At 40.3% G+C, this 14,337-nt stretch overlaps 1 protein-coding gene across 3 annotated transcripts; it reads right to left on the reverse strand.

The window, feature by feature from the left end:
• Positions 1 to 662: 662 nt before the first annotated feature.
• On the reverse strand, positions 663 to 14,028 carry LOC119741024 (HHIP-like protein 2). Of its 3 annotated transcripts, none has more exons than XM_038216592.1 (8): positions 12,543 to 14,027; positions 11,160 to 11,488; positions 10,467 to 10,596; positions 10,131 to 10,273; positions 9,554 to 9,635; positions 9,239 to 9,324; positions 4,038 to 4,124; positions 663 to 2,986 (listed from the first exon to the last, which is right to left on the reverse strand). In XM_038216592.1, exons 1-8 carry the CDS (start codon positions 13,634 to 13,636, stop codon positions 2,676 to 2,678), a joined length of 2,262 nt encoding a protein of 753 aa, XP_038072520.1. In that variant the 5' UTR covers positions 13,637 to 14,027; the 3' UTR covers positions 663 to 2,675. The 3 variants fall into 3 exon arrangements, with proteins under 3 accessions (XP_038072520.1, XP_038072521.1, XP_038072522.1); XM_038216593.1 differs by having other exon boundaries at positions 2,775 to 2,986; positions 4,038 to 4,297; positions 12,543 to 14,028; XM_038216594.1 differs by having other exon boundaries at positions 2,775 to 2,986; positions 4,038 to 4,249.
• Between the last annotated feature and the right edge of the window lie 309 nt (positions 14,029 to 14,337).

Here is a 14,337-nt window from a genome sequence, read left to right on the forward strand (position 1 = left end):
TGTGAAATGGGTACCGGCATTATTCAATGCTGGGAAGGTAATGGAGGTGTTGCAATTATCCCCCACTAGCAGCACTTCATGGACTCGAGTCTGGCCCAATCGCTTTAAGAGAGATAAGCACTCCATTCCTGTGAACACAGGTTCGTCCCCGTTTTCAAACACTTCAGGCAAAGGGTTATGAAGTGTTCAAGTAACTGTCACAGTATTGCACAAAATACAGCACTGTGGAGAGCAGTGAAGCATGCCAGAATCCACCAGCTTGCCCAAAGCTTAACCCCACAAAAGAATTATGGAGGGTTTTCAGGGGTGTGAAATCTCAGCTTTAAAGCTGATTTCAGATTTTTTTTGTTTTTCCCTCACTTGCTGTGTACAAAAGTATAGGAGATTTCCAAAGTTCAGCTGTTTTACACCTTTTTTCAGCTGTTTTCAGCTATTTTTATCAGTGCTCACTCACACCCCTGGGTTTTGAAATGTTATCCATACTCCACAGAATATTAACTCAAAAAGATCTTGAAGTATGGGAGCTGACTCTATGAGCAAAAGTGTTTCAGCAAAACTTGGTTATGAAGTGCACAAGACAAAGAGGGTTCAATGTTTAACTTAATACGATGCAAATAATATTTTATGGATAAATACAAGTGTAATCATATTTGCACAGAATCTTATAATTTACTTCATTGTCTATTTTATTTGTGAAGGAGCACTTGCAAAACAACAGGATTTTTTTTATTAAATTTAGAAAAATATGACACTGAGTATTGGCAATATATATTTTAAATATTTTCATGTATAAATGATTATTTAAACTTGCAATCATAAAATGATCAATAAAAAAAATCATACAAAGTATGACATGCTATCAAAAATATTTCTGCTTGTGAAAAATATTTTATAATCCAACATATACAAGTAATTTCATTACCAAACAAGAGAATTTTCAAGTTTTTTAAATCGTTAATCATAATCCCTGCACCTTACCAATTTAACTGCATAATCAAGCAAATAATAGCATATAATTTGCTTCAGTCAAAAAAGTATACACCAAAAACATTTTATACAAAATTTGGTTACAAAAGATTTGGAAAACGACAAGTACCATGTTTTTCATAGATAATTTACCCAAAAACCCGTAAATGAAAATGACACAAAATTCGTCAATGTACAAAATTCGTTAATATAAATCCCACACACTCAAATCCACCAACATTTATTTTTTGCAGTATTTTGCAAAAGTCTGTCAATTCTGTTACTGTTCAAGGAGAATGATCATCCAAAGAATCTGCACACTCTCTTTTTGATACAACCCCAACACCACCCCACCCCACCTCCCAAAAAAATACTAAATAACTAACAGAATTATCCAAATAGATTGTCGCTTTGAAAAGCAATGATAATGTGTAAAATATAAGTACAACAAAAGGAATTTGATAGTGCTAGTCAGATCTTGCCAGTCAACTCGTATTTTTGTTCTGAAATCATTGAAAATAATTAACACAGGTGTCGGTTGTGAACCTCTGTATAGATGCCCCATCACTATCATTTGTACAAGTTACACATGACAAACGTTCTTGTAGCCTTGGTCAAGTTGTTTGACGATAGTGTCTGATGATCGACGGTCGGGTGCTAACATGAACAGTGCTACATGTATGCATTCACATGTACTGTCAACTGTATGGAGTGCAAACAGTGACCTCATATGCGGCTAGGCTACAAAATGCAAATCAGTTGGTGCTAGTCGAACCCCTTGCAACAACCAAGCGCCTTGGCTTATGTTTTTCTTAATTTCTCGCTGGATTTCCAGCGACGAGCTCCTGTGCGAATAAAGATGATTTTATTATTCAGTACTTGGTCGTGAAGGCTCATATTGTACATGGATAGAGAGCTGGATAGTGTGGCTACATTCTCCAACAAGTTTGGAGTCCTCAGACCAAATAAAACTTGACATCAATCTAGCGACAAAATAACAAAAACTGCCTGAAAAAACTCTACCGTTGTTCCAAGGGGTTCAACCAGCACCAACTGATTTGCATATTGTAGCCTGGCCAAGTGAGGTTGCTGTTCACGCTTCGTATAGAACATGTGAGCCATAGCGCGCAGCTATTATTTATGTTAGCAGCAAACCATTGATCAACAGACACTATTGTCGAATGCCTTGACCAAAGCTAACATTCTTGTAGTGTGTCCTATATGTAGCCTCACGGGAAAAAGATGCGCTGCATTATTCTCTGTTCACTCCTACGCTTATGATACATAATACCAACTGTTGTTGATGCTAGTCAGAGGTACATTATGTAAACATTGGTATAGATTAATGGCATTCAGCAGTCAACTTTGAGGTGCGTTTTGTTGTTTTCATTCATAACCAATGAATGCACAAGAGGTCTACTGGTGTGTATCCTCATTGAACAAAAGTACATGCCTCAACGATGGCTGCAGTGCATATGATCTATATTTGTGGGTACTCAGTCACCTGGCATCAAAATCGCGGACCAATTTCGAGAAGCTGCTTTGCAGAAACTGTTGCCGAGTAATCAGCTAAGAATCAGCAACAAGAACTTTTCGTCGCACGACACTTCTACGGTTAACCTATTGTAGCCAAGCAAATATCTATTGTTTTATGTTTTGAATAAGTTTTTAGTGGTTGTTTTAGGGTTGATTTTGGGTTGTTTTTTTGTTCACATCCAACCACACTTGATACTGTGCACTTTGACCTGGAAGGACAGAAACCAGGTCCAATCTTGCCAGAAGGAGTTGGCGTTGAGCACAAAGCGCTTCCAGTTCCTCTGGTAGGTTCCACTCAGGTAGTACATCCTGCCCACCTGCAGGTTGGGGCAGTCACACCGGTGGGGCTTGCAGGTGACTGTGGCTGTGACTTCCTTGGAGATGCGGGGAGTGTACGGGGCCTGGTGATCTACTGTGAAGACTTTGAGGTGCACCCGCCTGTCGCGGCTGAACTGCTTGACGGATACCACTTTGCCTGACAGGACTGGGTGAGGGAAAGGTATAAGATTGATGGCAATTTGTTACAGATTTGGGCTTTCTTCTTGGTTGATGGATTGACACGTTGGGATCAACGGCAGTTTGGGATTAATGAACCTTTCAATTGTAAGACGGACCCCATGACCCCCCATCCCCTCCCCCCTCCCCCATGAGTTGAGGGTGCGTGGCTGTGACACAGGAGTGTGTCAAGTCATGATTTGGTGTGTCCAACAAAATGGGGAGTATCATATTTCCTCAGGTACATTACAGTCCGTATTAAATAGGTGGATAAAAAATGTTGCTAAACAGCGTCAAACGTATACATTTAGTGTGTCGCAGGGGGTGTGTAGATTCCACAGAAGGATGACCCACTGTTAGACAATGACACACCATTACTTTCCATGGGTCGGGGGGGGGGTGTCTTACAATTGATGAGTGCATAACCACTGGTGGTGTCCAGTTAGCAAATAAAATTGACTCGGTGGACAAGTACCACCCAAATATTGACAAAGTGAGTAACATGAGACATGCCATTTCAACTATAAATATTTATCTTGTTCTTATGTCATGTCTTGAACACCATTTTTGCCATGCACACAGCACCCATGCAAAGATGCTACAACAGGCTTCTGAACATTCAGATGGACATTGGTCGTGCGCACTTCATACCATAGGCGAGCAACCCAGCGCTTACCCATGGCATGTCCCACGTACTAGAGCTCTTAGGAGTGGTCTCACAGTGTCTACAGCACCTCATCCATCCCTACTGTCTCTTTATTGGTCAAGACAGTGTTAAATCTATTAAAGCATTTTTCCCCTCACTAAATTGATACCCACTGCTCAAAAAAATACACTGCGGCCCATACGTACTTTATCCACAGCATGTACATGTACAATACCACAATCACAGAAACTAGCGTTTCCACATCTGTTGATGTGCATTCACAGTGGATCAAGATGCACAAGATTTCAGAGAGATCTATTCAAATAGAATTGTATTCATCATCATATAAACGACAAAGGAAAGTTGATTAGGTTCAATTTAGTCACTAACTCACCAAAGTCTGCAGTGCACACTGTCTGGTTGTTGATGGTTCCCCGATCCTCCTCCTCTTTGCAGACGGAAGGCTTACGGCCCCTGCCTCCTGTTGAATATGCAGGAGGCGAGCATGTGACCACGATGAGGAAATCTCATTGGTCAATACCATGGCGATGCAGACAAGCAAGGCAATGGCAACAAGGCTGGGGGTGCAGATGAGGGCAGCCTTGCCTGGGGTGGGTGTGGTGGAGATGACAGCATGGTCTGGGTTAATGCTGGCTGGTGTGAAAGTGTCAACACAGAGTGAAGCCACAAATACAACAGCTTTCATGCCACATGTACCTAACATGTAGTGGGTTTGCTGTTTTGGTTAGCGATGAAAACTCTGGAATTTCCAGGTCTGATTCATTTTGACATTGCTTAAACACAAAGCCAATTGTCTTTTAGATTTACACAGAAATCCAGTTACCACAAACATGCAGCAGAAGCAGGCTGTACATGCAATGCTGCTCGGACAAATCTGAGGCATTCTGGCAAAAGAAGACACAACTGGGTAGAGGTTGAAATGAGGGTTTGTTGGTATTAGGAAAGAGAAGTACAATACTGTTCGTTGCACTTCAATTTGACATTCAATTGACAAGTTATGGCTGTTTAAAGGTATAGTCCATCATTTGTAATTTGTGCATTTTGTTCGTTTGAAGCAACAAAAGTGCTCAAAATCTAAAGAAGGGTGCTGAACAACTAACCTGATGAAATTTCAGCTCAGCTTCAGCAGCTTTCGAGCAAACAACGATCTAGGACCTCGATTTCAAATCAAAAATTGCTGAATTATGTTTTGAATTGGGCCTGAATTCAGCGTCCGTGACACGTTCTCACTGAGCCGATTGCAGCAACGCGCAGTCGCGCACTGAGCCGACGAATTATAGCAACCGCGCATGCGTGTGCGTTGTGCCAACGCTTGCGTCTTAAGACGCACCATAGGAAAGGCCTTCTTTCGTTGATGTCTTAAAGAATAAAGGGAGTTTAATCCCCTTGCTATGTTTCAACCAAGTATGTTTTTCAACAATAGTTAGGGGGATAGCTGCAAATGATGGACTGTAGCTTTACACTTTGCGCTTATTAACAAGTCAAAAAGTAAAATACTGAGAAAAAGGCCTTTGAAGTTTCAAATTGTGTAACCTTGCAAATGAAAGATGCCAATTGGTTTCCCTTAGGGTTAAAAACGATTTTGTTCAATGATTTCTATACTATTTCTTTAAAACATGTGTGGTAGACACAAAGGTTATGAATATCAATAAATTTATCGGAAAATCTAAAAAATGGACGCCATTCAGTTTGTGAATTTTTTCTCCGCTATGGCCTGCGCCCAGTTCTGTCTCATTTTGCCAGAACAACTCACAGTTATATGAATGGTACAGATGGTGCATTAAAGAGGTTGTGGAATGCTCGAAGACATTTCCGTCATTTTTCGGGTATATGTAGCCTAAGGTGTGATGAAATAAAAACGACTATTGTTTCTGTCATAAAATGAGTACAGAAGGTACTTTTGAGAGCTGTTTTTCAAATCCTGTCATGCCTGTTTCGACCCGAACGTGCAATTTGTGTAAAAGTCGTCGTTGCGGGCAGCAAACAAAAAACAGTAAATCGTGACGTAATAAACAGGACTCCCGATGCAGAGTAGCATAAACGAGTCCTGTTTATTACGTCACGATTTACTGTGTTTTGTTTGCTGCCCGCAACGACGACTTTTACACAAATTGCATGTTCGGGTCGAAACAGGACCTGAAAAATAGCTCTCAAAAGTACCCTTTGTACTCATTTCATGACAGAAACAATAATCGTTTTTATTTCATCACACCTTAGGCTACATATACCCAAAAAATGACGGAAATGTCTTCGAGCATTCCACAACCTCTTTAACTCATGTGATGGCCTCATATGCTGGACACGCTGCTATTAGTGCTTGGGGTGCACCGGGTCGCATAATGACGCCTACGCACGAAACTATTTTTCTTCTTAATATGAACAAACCTCTAGCGTCTTGGGTGTCAGTAGGCCTATTATTTGTGATACATGTAACTCCAGCAGTTGTTGGTGAATCTTAATTTTTTTTCTCGACTTAGAATCACTTTTTAGCATGAGAATAGATGGCTTCATGGAATTATTTACTTTACCGGCAACACAGGTTTCAGTTTTCCTTTTTTTCAAAAAACTGTTGAACTTGAGTTTTTATTGAGTTTTTTACCTCCTAATGTAATCACATTTACAACAAACCCACTTTCTACACGTGCGTCATCCTATAAATTTGGGGTCCACTTTTTTTCCTGTCCCTGTTTCATCTGACATCTATGATTTGATAATTCTGATGCACTCCTTAATGCAGTCATCCTCCGAGTGATTATGAATAGCAAACTACCTACCCAACAAATGAAAAATTGTTTGAAGTCATACTTAATGATACTTGAATGAACCTAGTGAAGATTTGCAGTAACACCGTGTAGATATCTCTTTTGGGAAGATGTTTGGTTCTGAAAAGAACCGGTTGGTTGTAAAACTCTGTTGTAAAACTCTTTTCAGAACCACTCATCTTCCCCAAAGATTTTTCTACATGGTGTTACCGCAAACCTTCACTTGTTCCTACCACCACCATGCAAAGTTTCAAATCTTACTGATACTTGAATTGAAAATTAAAAAGTACCAAGGTAACAGGGACAGGAAAAATGTCACACTTTGACCCTAAATTTACAAGATTATACCCACATACATGTGTTAGTATTTCAGACATACGATTAGTGAAGTTGATGTTAATGTGAATCTCAAAAACACATACATTTGAAATTGGTCTACATACAAAATGTGAATTATTTATCATGCAAAGGATCACATGCACATTTTCTGCCAATCTGACAGACCGTTTGCACTGCAACCATTGTTGGGGTGCGTGCTTTTGTTCAACAGAGTAGGCATGTTGTGCATTCATTGTTAATGAATTAACGTAACAAAAGACACCTCTAAGATGGCTGCTGAATGCAATGGATCTATACCCTATAGGCACACAAGTATTTTACTTTCAGGTTTGGAAACTTATTGGCACATGCAATGTAATTTTTTTTCATACTACCCTTGAAAGTTAACCTTAATTTTGGTTTTGCCATTTTGAAGGGTATTTTGGTGCCTTTGTGGTTTTTATGCTGATGAAAATGTCCACATTCGCGAGCAAAACTGTGATGTCATTCCGGGCAGAAACCTCAATGTTGCAGCTACTTCATTACAAAAAGTTGCTAGAATTCTGGACACTTTGCTGTCGTGAATGTTCTTTTCTTTGGTGATTCTTTGTTGTGTAAGTAATGAAATGGAATTTAACGAAATGAACCAAAAAGCGATTCCAAATAGTGTTCATACATTTAATTAAGAGGTGTAGAAAGTTGCACAAAATGTGTTCCTATGAAAAATTCACTGCACGGACCCAATTTAATTCAAACATTTGTAACAGACAAAGTGTGCCACAGATTGTGCAGCAAACATCATGCATTTGTAAAGAACTGCGCACATTTTACAACTCTGAATGACCTTGTCATAATCGCACACTGCATTGTTTGTGTACACGTTGGTCTCTGTACCCTGTACCCATTGCTAAAATATTGACAAAGTAGAAAAAACAACTGACAGAGGCAGAACAGCCCTATGTACAAGGACAAATTTGTAAAGAGTAAGATCGTTTCACATACTGTATAAGGGTCATTCCACGAAGTTGAGATACAAAGTGTGACATTGGGGTCAAATTTTCAAATTGCTTGTCCAAGCATGACAAGTTTTGTTTATGCATTTTTTTGATAGCTCATACATTGTGGTTTAGCAATTCATTCAAATTTAAGTCACATGATTTTGGAAAGTTGGTCAATTTGTACACAAAGTACATGTATATTTACATGTAATGACTATGGAGAAGTTGTGGATGTAACCGGACGCCACGTCTTGTTACATCCAAACCTTGTTTTGTTCATAATTAATACTTCAAAATGCTTCAAATTCACACCAAACTTGAGTTTATCATCAAATAGCTTCATTTAATAATATCCATACTTAAATACTTTTAAAAAATGCTAAAATTGTTATTTCCAACAAAAAAAAAAAGAATGGTTGTGGATGTAACACGTGGGACACCACTACATCACAATGCGGTATTCTTCACCTCGGTATGAATGGAACTAAATGTTGTGTGTGTTTAGAAATGTTGTCCCCAAATCTCTGTTTCAAGGGCAATTTGCAGATTGCAGGTCATGATTTTCATACTTATTTTAGGCATGACTATGTCAACCGGTTGTGGATGTAACACGGACATGCCACCATGTGCCCACAGGCATAAGATTTTCTTCATATTTGGCCAAAACATTTATTTGCATAGACTACGATCACATTATTTTTACAAATACCAGTTCAATCATGAAATATTGGGGTCAATCCGACCTAAATTGCTGCAAAAAGACAACTTTGCACAAGCCAGTTGTGGATGTAACATAATATGAAACACAGGACACCCATGTGTTACATCCACAACCCAATTGTGCATGCCATTTTGGCAAAACATTTTAACATCTGATATTTATTTTTTTCAATAGAAAGGGTACATCTTCTCGCTATAATTTGTGTAAAACCTCAACTCCAGTCCACTTGTTTTCTTTTCAAAATGAGTTATTTTTGAACTGTAAGTTTCTTTGTCACACATTTTCCTCATTTTATTATGCCGGACGCCATAACCTTTTTTTTTTTAATATCATCGAGCGTGGTATCATTTAAAAGCTCATCTTATAGCCTTATTGTCAAATGACATTTGTTTTAGAAATAACAATTCCATAAAAAAGAAAAAACTGTTTTATAATCAGACCTCAGAAAATTATGGCCTGTTCCTCAACTTCATGGAATGACCCCTAACAGTTCTTGTACTATATATATTTCCATTCTGAGGTTTGGTAATTGAATTCATGCAGCGCAGAAGGTTTGTAGAACAGTTTTACAACACAAGCTAATAGTACTTTGTTGGAAAGCACACATGCATGAAAAAATTCCTTTTTTTTGGCACAAAAAGCAATGATGATTTAACATCAGACAGGCTGACCCTGAATCTAACTGTACTTTTTGTCGCTATATAATTCATGGTACTTGGGCTATGCAGTTTGCCACTACACGACCAAAACAAATTAAGAACTTGCGTAAACTTACTGGCATCACTGGGCTTGAAATCAACAGTTGGTCCATTGACGTCCACCGATTCCTTCTCCCCAAAACACTCCGATGGATTTCCCCTCCTAGCACGAGGGGATAAATTTAAAAAAAAAAAAAAAAAACACTGATTTTAAAACAGGTCCATTTCTGGCTTTGTGTGTCTAAATTTGAAGCTTCTTGATAAAACTCAGAAAAGAACTCGACGGCTACGCAAGTTTCAAAAGCACCTCTCAAAAATATCCAATAGTGAAGAATTTACACAAAGAAGTTACAAAATCTAAAGCATATTATCTGTTTTGAGATATACCATACCTTGCTGGGTCTACAATCTTAAACACCTGTCCTCCATTGAACGTTGTGCTTGCATAGCTCGTTGCCAGCATGTAAACTTCACCTATGTGCAAACAATAATATTTGAGCAGTTCAAAATATCAAAATTGTAGGTACTGAGTATTTAAAGTAAACAGTCCAAAAGAGGGCCAAATTCTTCTTTCAAGATGATCCAATCGATGGAATTTTGGAAAGGACAAAGCAGATGGCAGAAGAAGAGGCTCTTATAAGCCAAACCTAAGGTTAGGTTATAGCTATGGCTCAGTCATGACTATGGTGATGGTTATGGTGATGGCAATGTCTTTGACTATGGCTAGGGCTGTGTCTGGAGTGCTGATGTTTCATAGGGCTTAGTTAAGGACAACAATGCTTAATAACTTTGAGAGAGTTTACATGTAAGAAACAAGGAGAATGGTCAAGATTGGAGAACTGAAGAAAACAAAAATGACAAGGCCAGGGATGGGGGGTTAATTACTTCAACTGAAAGGGGTAATGTGACAGTTGCCTGATTGCGCATTTGTGAGAAGTGAATCAGGTCATTTTACAGTAGTACACTGACCTGCTTCGTCTTCGCCAAATGACAAGATGTTCTTAGGGTAAGAACTGACTAATTTCCCCAGGCATGTAGACGAGTCGCCCATACAGATCTCTTGGCTTTCCCATTCATCACGTGTTGCATTTTCCGTGAGGAAGAAAAGTCGGCTGCAGAGGAATCCAACAAATTATTAGCAATTACATCAACTGACATTGCATTTGAACAACAACAACAACAACAACAACAAATACTGCAAGTTAAACTTGTGCGATCCCCCTGGCATGCTGGCTGAAAATATCAAACACTTCAAATTTCAGGTTTACTTTTAACACTTTAAGAACTGTAATTGCGCCATCTTACCCACTGACATAGTCACCGAAGATATATTTGCCGTTTAGATTGGGCGATTGGCAGCCTCTGTACACATAACCTCCTGTGACTGACTTGCCCACAGAGTGCGGATAAGCATGAATGGGTAGAATCTCATCAGCTGCAAAAAAAAAAAGAGAAATTAAGAGTTTGTAAACACAATATTTACATGTAAAATTTATGATTTTTAAAGTTAATGTATTGTAAGTGCTTACTACCTGTAAGTTTTGAGACTCCCAAATTTTGGAATAGTGGTGAGCATGTACCGGTTGTACAGGAATCGGGTACCCTATTGAAGTAAAACACGGCTACCCGTAAAAGAAACCCAACCCCAAAATTCAAATCTTGGAAGTTGTCTGAAGGGCTTTACCGCTTGACAGTGTAAACTGCAACTTTTGCGAGCGCCATCTGTCGCACGTTTAAAAATGCACATAAACGTGAAATCTGTTTTGGTTTTCCATATAGCCTAGTTTTCATTTTGAAAATTCCCCACAAATGGCATTCAAACCTTTCTTTTTCATTGTCTGAGGCGTTACTAAGTAACTTGTAAAGTTGGTTACGGTTACCCGATCCCATAATCTGACATCAGCGTTCGGGTACTCGGGTACCTGGTCCCGATGCTCATTGCTCACCCCTATTTTGGACTAAAAAAAAAAGACACTAAGACATAAGATGTTTGCTCACCGAGCCACTCATCATTGCACTGATCGTCATTGTAGCAGCTATAGCCTTCCCTCCCTCGCCAGCCGTAGTTCCCGCCTTTGACGATGATATCAATCTCCTCAAACCGTGACTGGCCGACGTCTCCACAGAAGATTCGACCCTTGCCGTACCCACTCTCTCTGTCACCCCTGTCTATCGCACACCTCCATATGTTGCGGATTCCATAGGCGTAGTTCTCGGGGCGGGCGTTTTCCTGTCCAACAAAGGGGTTGTCCGGGGGTATGCCATAGGTCTGATTGGTGGCCGGGTGGTCCACATCAATACGGATGATTTTTCCTAGAAGAGTGTTCCTGCAATGTTCCAAAAGAATAGATAACATTTCAATTTTTTTAATTTGTTGCACATGGAAATTATGAATAATAAAAAAAAGTTCACTGCATTCCTTGAAAGGAAGAAACAGACAACATTTTGCCGCTAATGCTTTTGTCATCTAGTTCTGTGATGCAGATCTAGACATCAAATGAGATTATTGCTGGAAAAAAAATGTCAATTTCATTTCACTGTGAAAATTGTGAAATAAAAATAAAGTTGATGGTTTTATATTTTAATTAAACACAATTTATAATACAATGGGAAAGAATTTCACATATGGCCATCATTAACTTTGTTCCTGCAGCGACCTATCAAGCATCAGAAAGCAATAACAATAAACATGGGATCCAAAAAAGCCAAATTTAGCAGGGGAAGATATTGAGCATTTACTCAGAAAATACTTTTTTTCAGACCAGTCGCATAGGGTTTGTGCACAGGGTGTCAAGTGATGTGATGCTCCAGGTATGAAATTCTTTCAATACAATGTACTAGTACTACAGATACCAAATGGGTTTTTAAACTGTTCGGATGTGCTCATTTTGTTTTAGGATTTAAGTTTAAGCCCCCCAAAAAATATTCGGTCTCTGGTCAGACCAAAGTTCCGGAATTGACGCAGCGACGCGGCTTTTTTGTTTTTTGTGTTTTTTTTTTCTTTCTTTTTTTTTCTTCAAGCTTGGATTGTACAGACAAGGTGGGGTACTATTTTGCTTTTTTGGTGTCCTCATGTACATTGGTGTCCTCCATAATTTGCCTTGGTGCTCTCGATCATTTGCCTTGGTGCAATTTCCCATTCCTTGGTGCTCTTTGGTAGAAAAAATTGAGGATGTGCAGCAATAGAGGGCGCTGTTGGAGCTACCGCGGAACATCGTTGCGCGCGCTGACCAGAGACTGACTTATTTTTTTTTTTTGGCCTTATATTCAGCCATCCTATCACCAATCGGAAGAATTCAGCCATCCTATCTCCAATCGGAAGAATCACTTCCAACAGCAAAATTCGGACAAGTGATCTGTCCATTTGATGGACAGACTTACTTATTGAGGCCACTATCCAGTGGATCACCGGCCGCCCCTCCATCACCAATACTAGCATACAAGTAGCCATCCAGCCCAAACATTAACTGGCCTCCGTTGTGGTTGGCATACGGCTCATCAACCTCCAGAATCACTTTTTCCGTCTGCATGTCAATTACATTCATGTCCTCTGGCGAGACCATAAACTCGCTGATGCGAATGAGCTGGTCACTGGAGCTTCCTGAGCTGTAGAAGACATAAAACTTGGAATTGCGGGTGAAGTTTGGATGGAAGGCAGCGCCCAGTAGCCCCCGTTCATCGCCCCTCCGGCTGGATGTTAAAATCGAGTCTTGGATGTCAAGGAAGGGTTCAACCAGCCTGGTCCGGTTCTCCAGAAACACGTGGATGATTCCTATCTGCTCGGCAATGAAGAAACGGTGGGTGTTGTCGTTGGCGTGGATGGCGAGGAGGGGGTTTTGAAGACCGTTGGCAAACTCCTCAAGACACAGACACTGGCCACGACCGGTACCGGACTGGGCCTCCTCAACCCACTGCGAGAGATCATCATTGGCCAAGACATCAGGGTAGCAATAATCCACATCTGTGATGGCCATCTTCTCACAAAACTCAGTTGCTGAGTTGGCGGCGGCCTGTCGCACGGACTCTTCCGTGGTGATGAAGGGGACAAGTTGGCTGCAGGAGCGGTGGAAATCGGTGCAGTAACTGTTGCAAAGCCCAGGCAACTGTCGTGTTCTCTGTTGCGTGGCTTCTGCATCGAAGAGATGGGCAGCGTACGGGGAACACTCCTGGCAGAGAATCTCTTTCAGGAAGTTGAGACAATCTGTCGTGAGTGGTCCATGAATTCCCTTGTATTCCGCCACAATATCTTCAAAGTTCTGCCGGATTTCTAGATCCATTTCTTTTGTACAGCATCCAAACTCATCGTATAGGGTGCAGAACTCCGGCTGCTGCTCTTGATTATGGTCAAATGGTGCAAAAAAGTCCAAGCACTGTGGGTGTGCAGTGCAAATCCTCACCACTGCAAGGCACTGTATGGCCAGCATGCAAACTTCAAGCAGAAGTAAACACTTGGGCCTCCCAATTGCTATTGCCATTGCAATGAATTAAACTGGGGGGAAATATGATCGACAACTAGTATTTGTATAGTGAGTGACTCTTAAGTCAAAGCAAAGTGACTGGCACAGTCTGACAGTGGCAATACGTGGCACAGAATGACTGAGTCAGTGCATTACTCGATAGTTTTGGTTGCTTGTGAAGATTGGAATGGCAAGTCGCCCGAAACAAAAAGTCACAACCATAACTCCACCCCCGTGTTTCCGTTCACCGTCACTGTCACACCACTGCATTGCACGTCTAGTCTATTACGATACATCTCATACACGTACAGTCTAGTACACAAAAGGATATGATTATGCAACTGAAAAATACAGCTGATGCACTGATGACACGTACCGTACCAGTATATGGGGTACGGTACGGTTTATTTGGTATGCAACTTCGGTACGCGATATACGGTCGATCAATCATGCAGTACAGCGCCCTCATACTTTTGTTGTAACACGATCTCACACAGCATCGGAGCTAGCTGAAGGCGTCTTGTAACTGAAGGGGCGGCGGGGCCTGGCCTTTTTGGGGGACCCTATCAAGAACAGACAATGTGACATTCTTAAACTATTACAAAACACACTACCAAGACAACAAAAAGCAAAAAAAATCGTAAAACACTGACATTTTTTTTTGTACTTACAAATTGTTAGCCCTGTAACAGAAAAACACAAATATGCAAAAAAGTTAT

This window comes from Patiria miniata, unplaced genomic scaffold (assembly GCF_015706575.1).
Source record: "Patiria miniata isolate m_02_andy unplaced genomic scaffold, ASM1570657v1 HiC_scaffold_5, whole genome shotgun sequence".
In the NCBI taxonomy this organism is placed as follows: Eukaryota; Metazoa; Echinodermata; class Asteroidea; order Valvatida; family Asterinidae; genus Patiria; species Patiria miniata.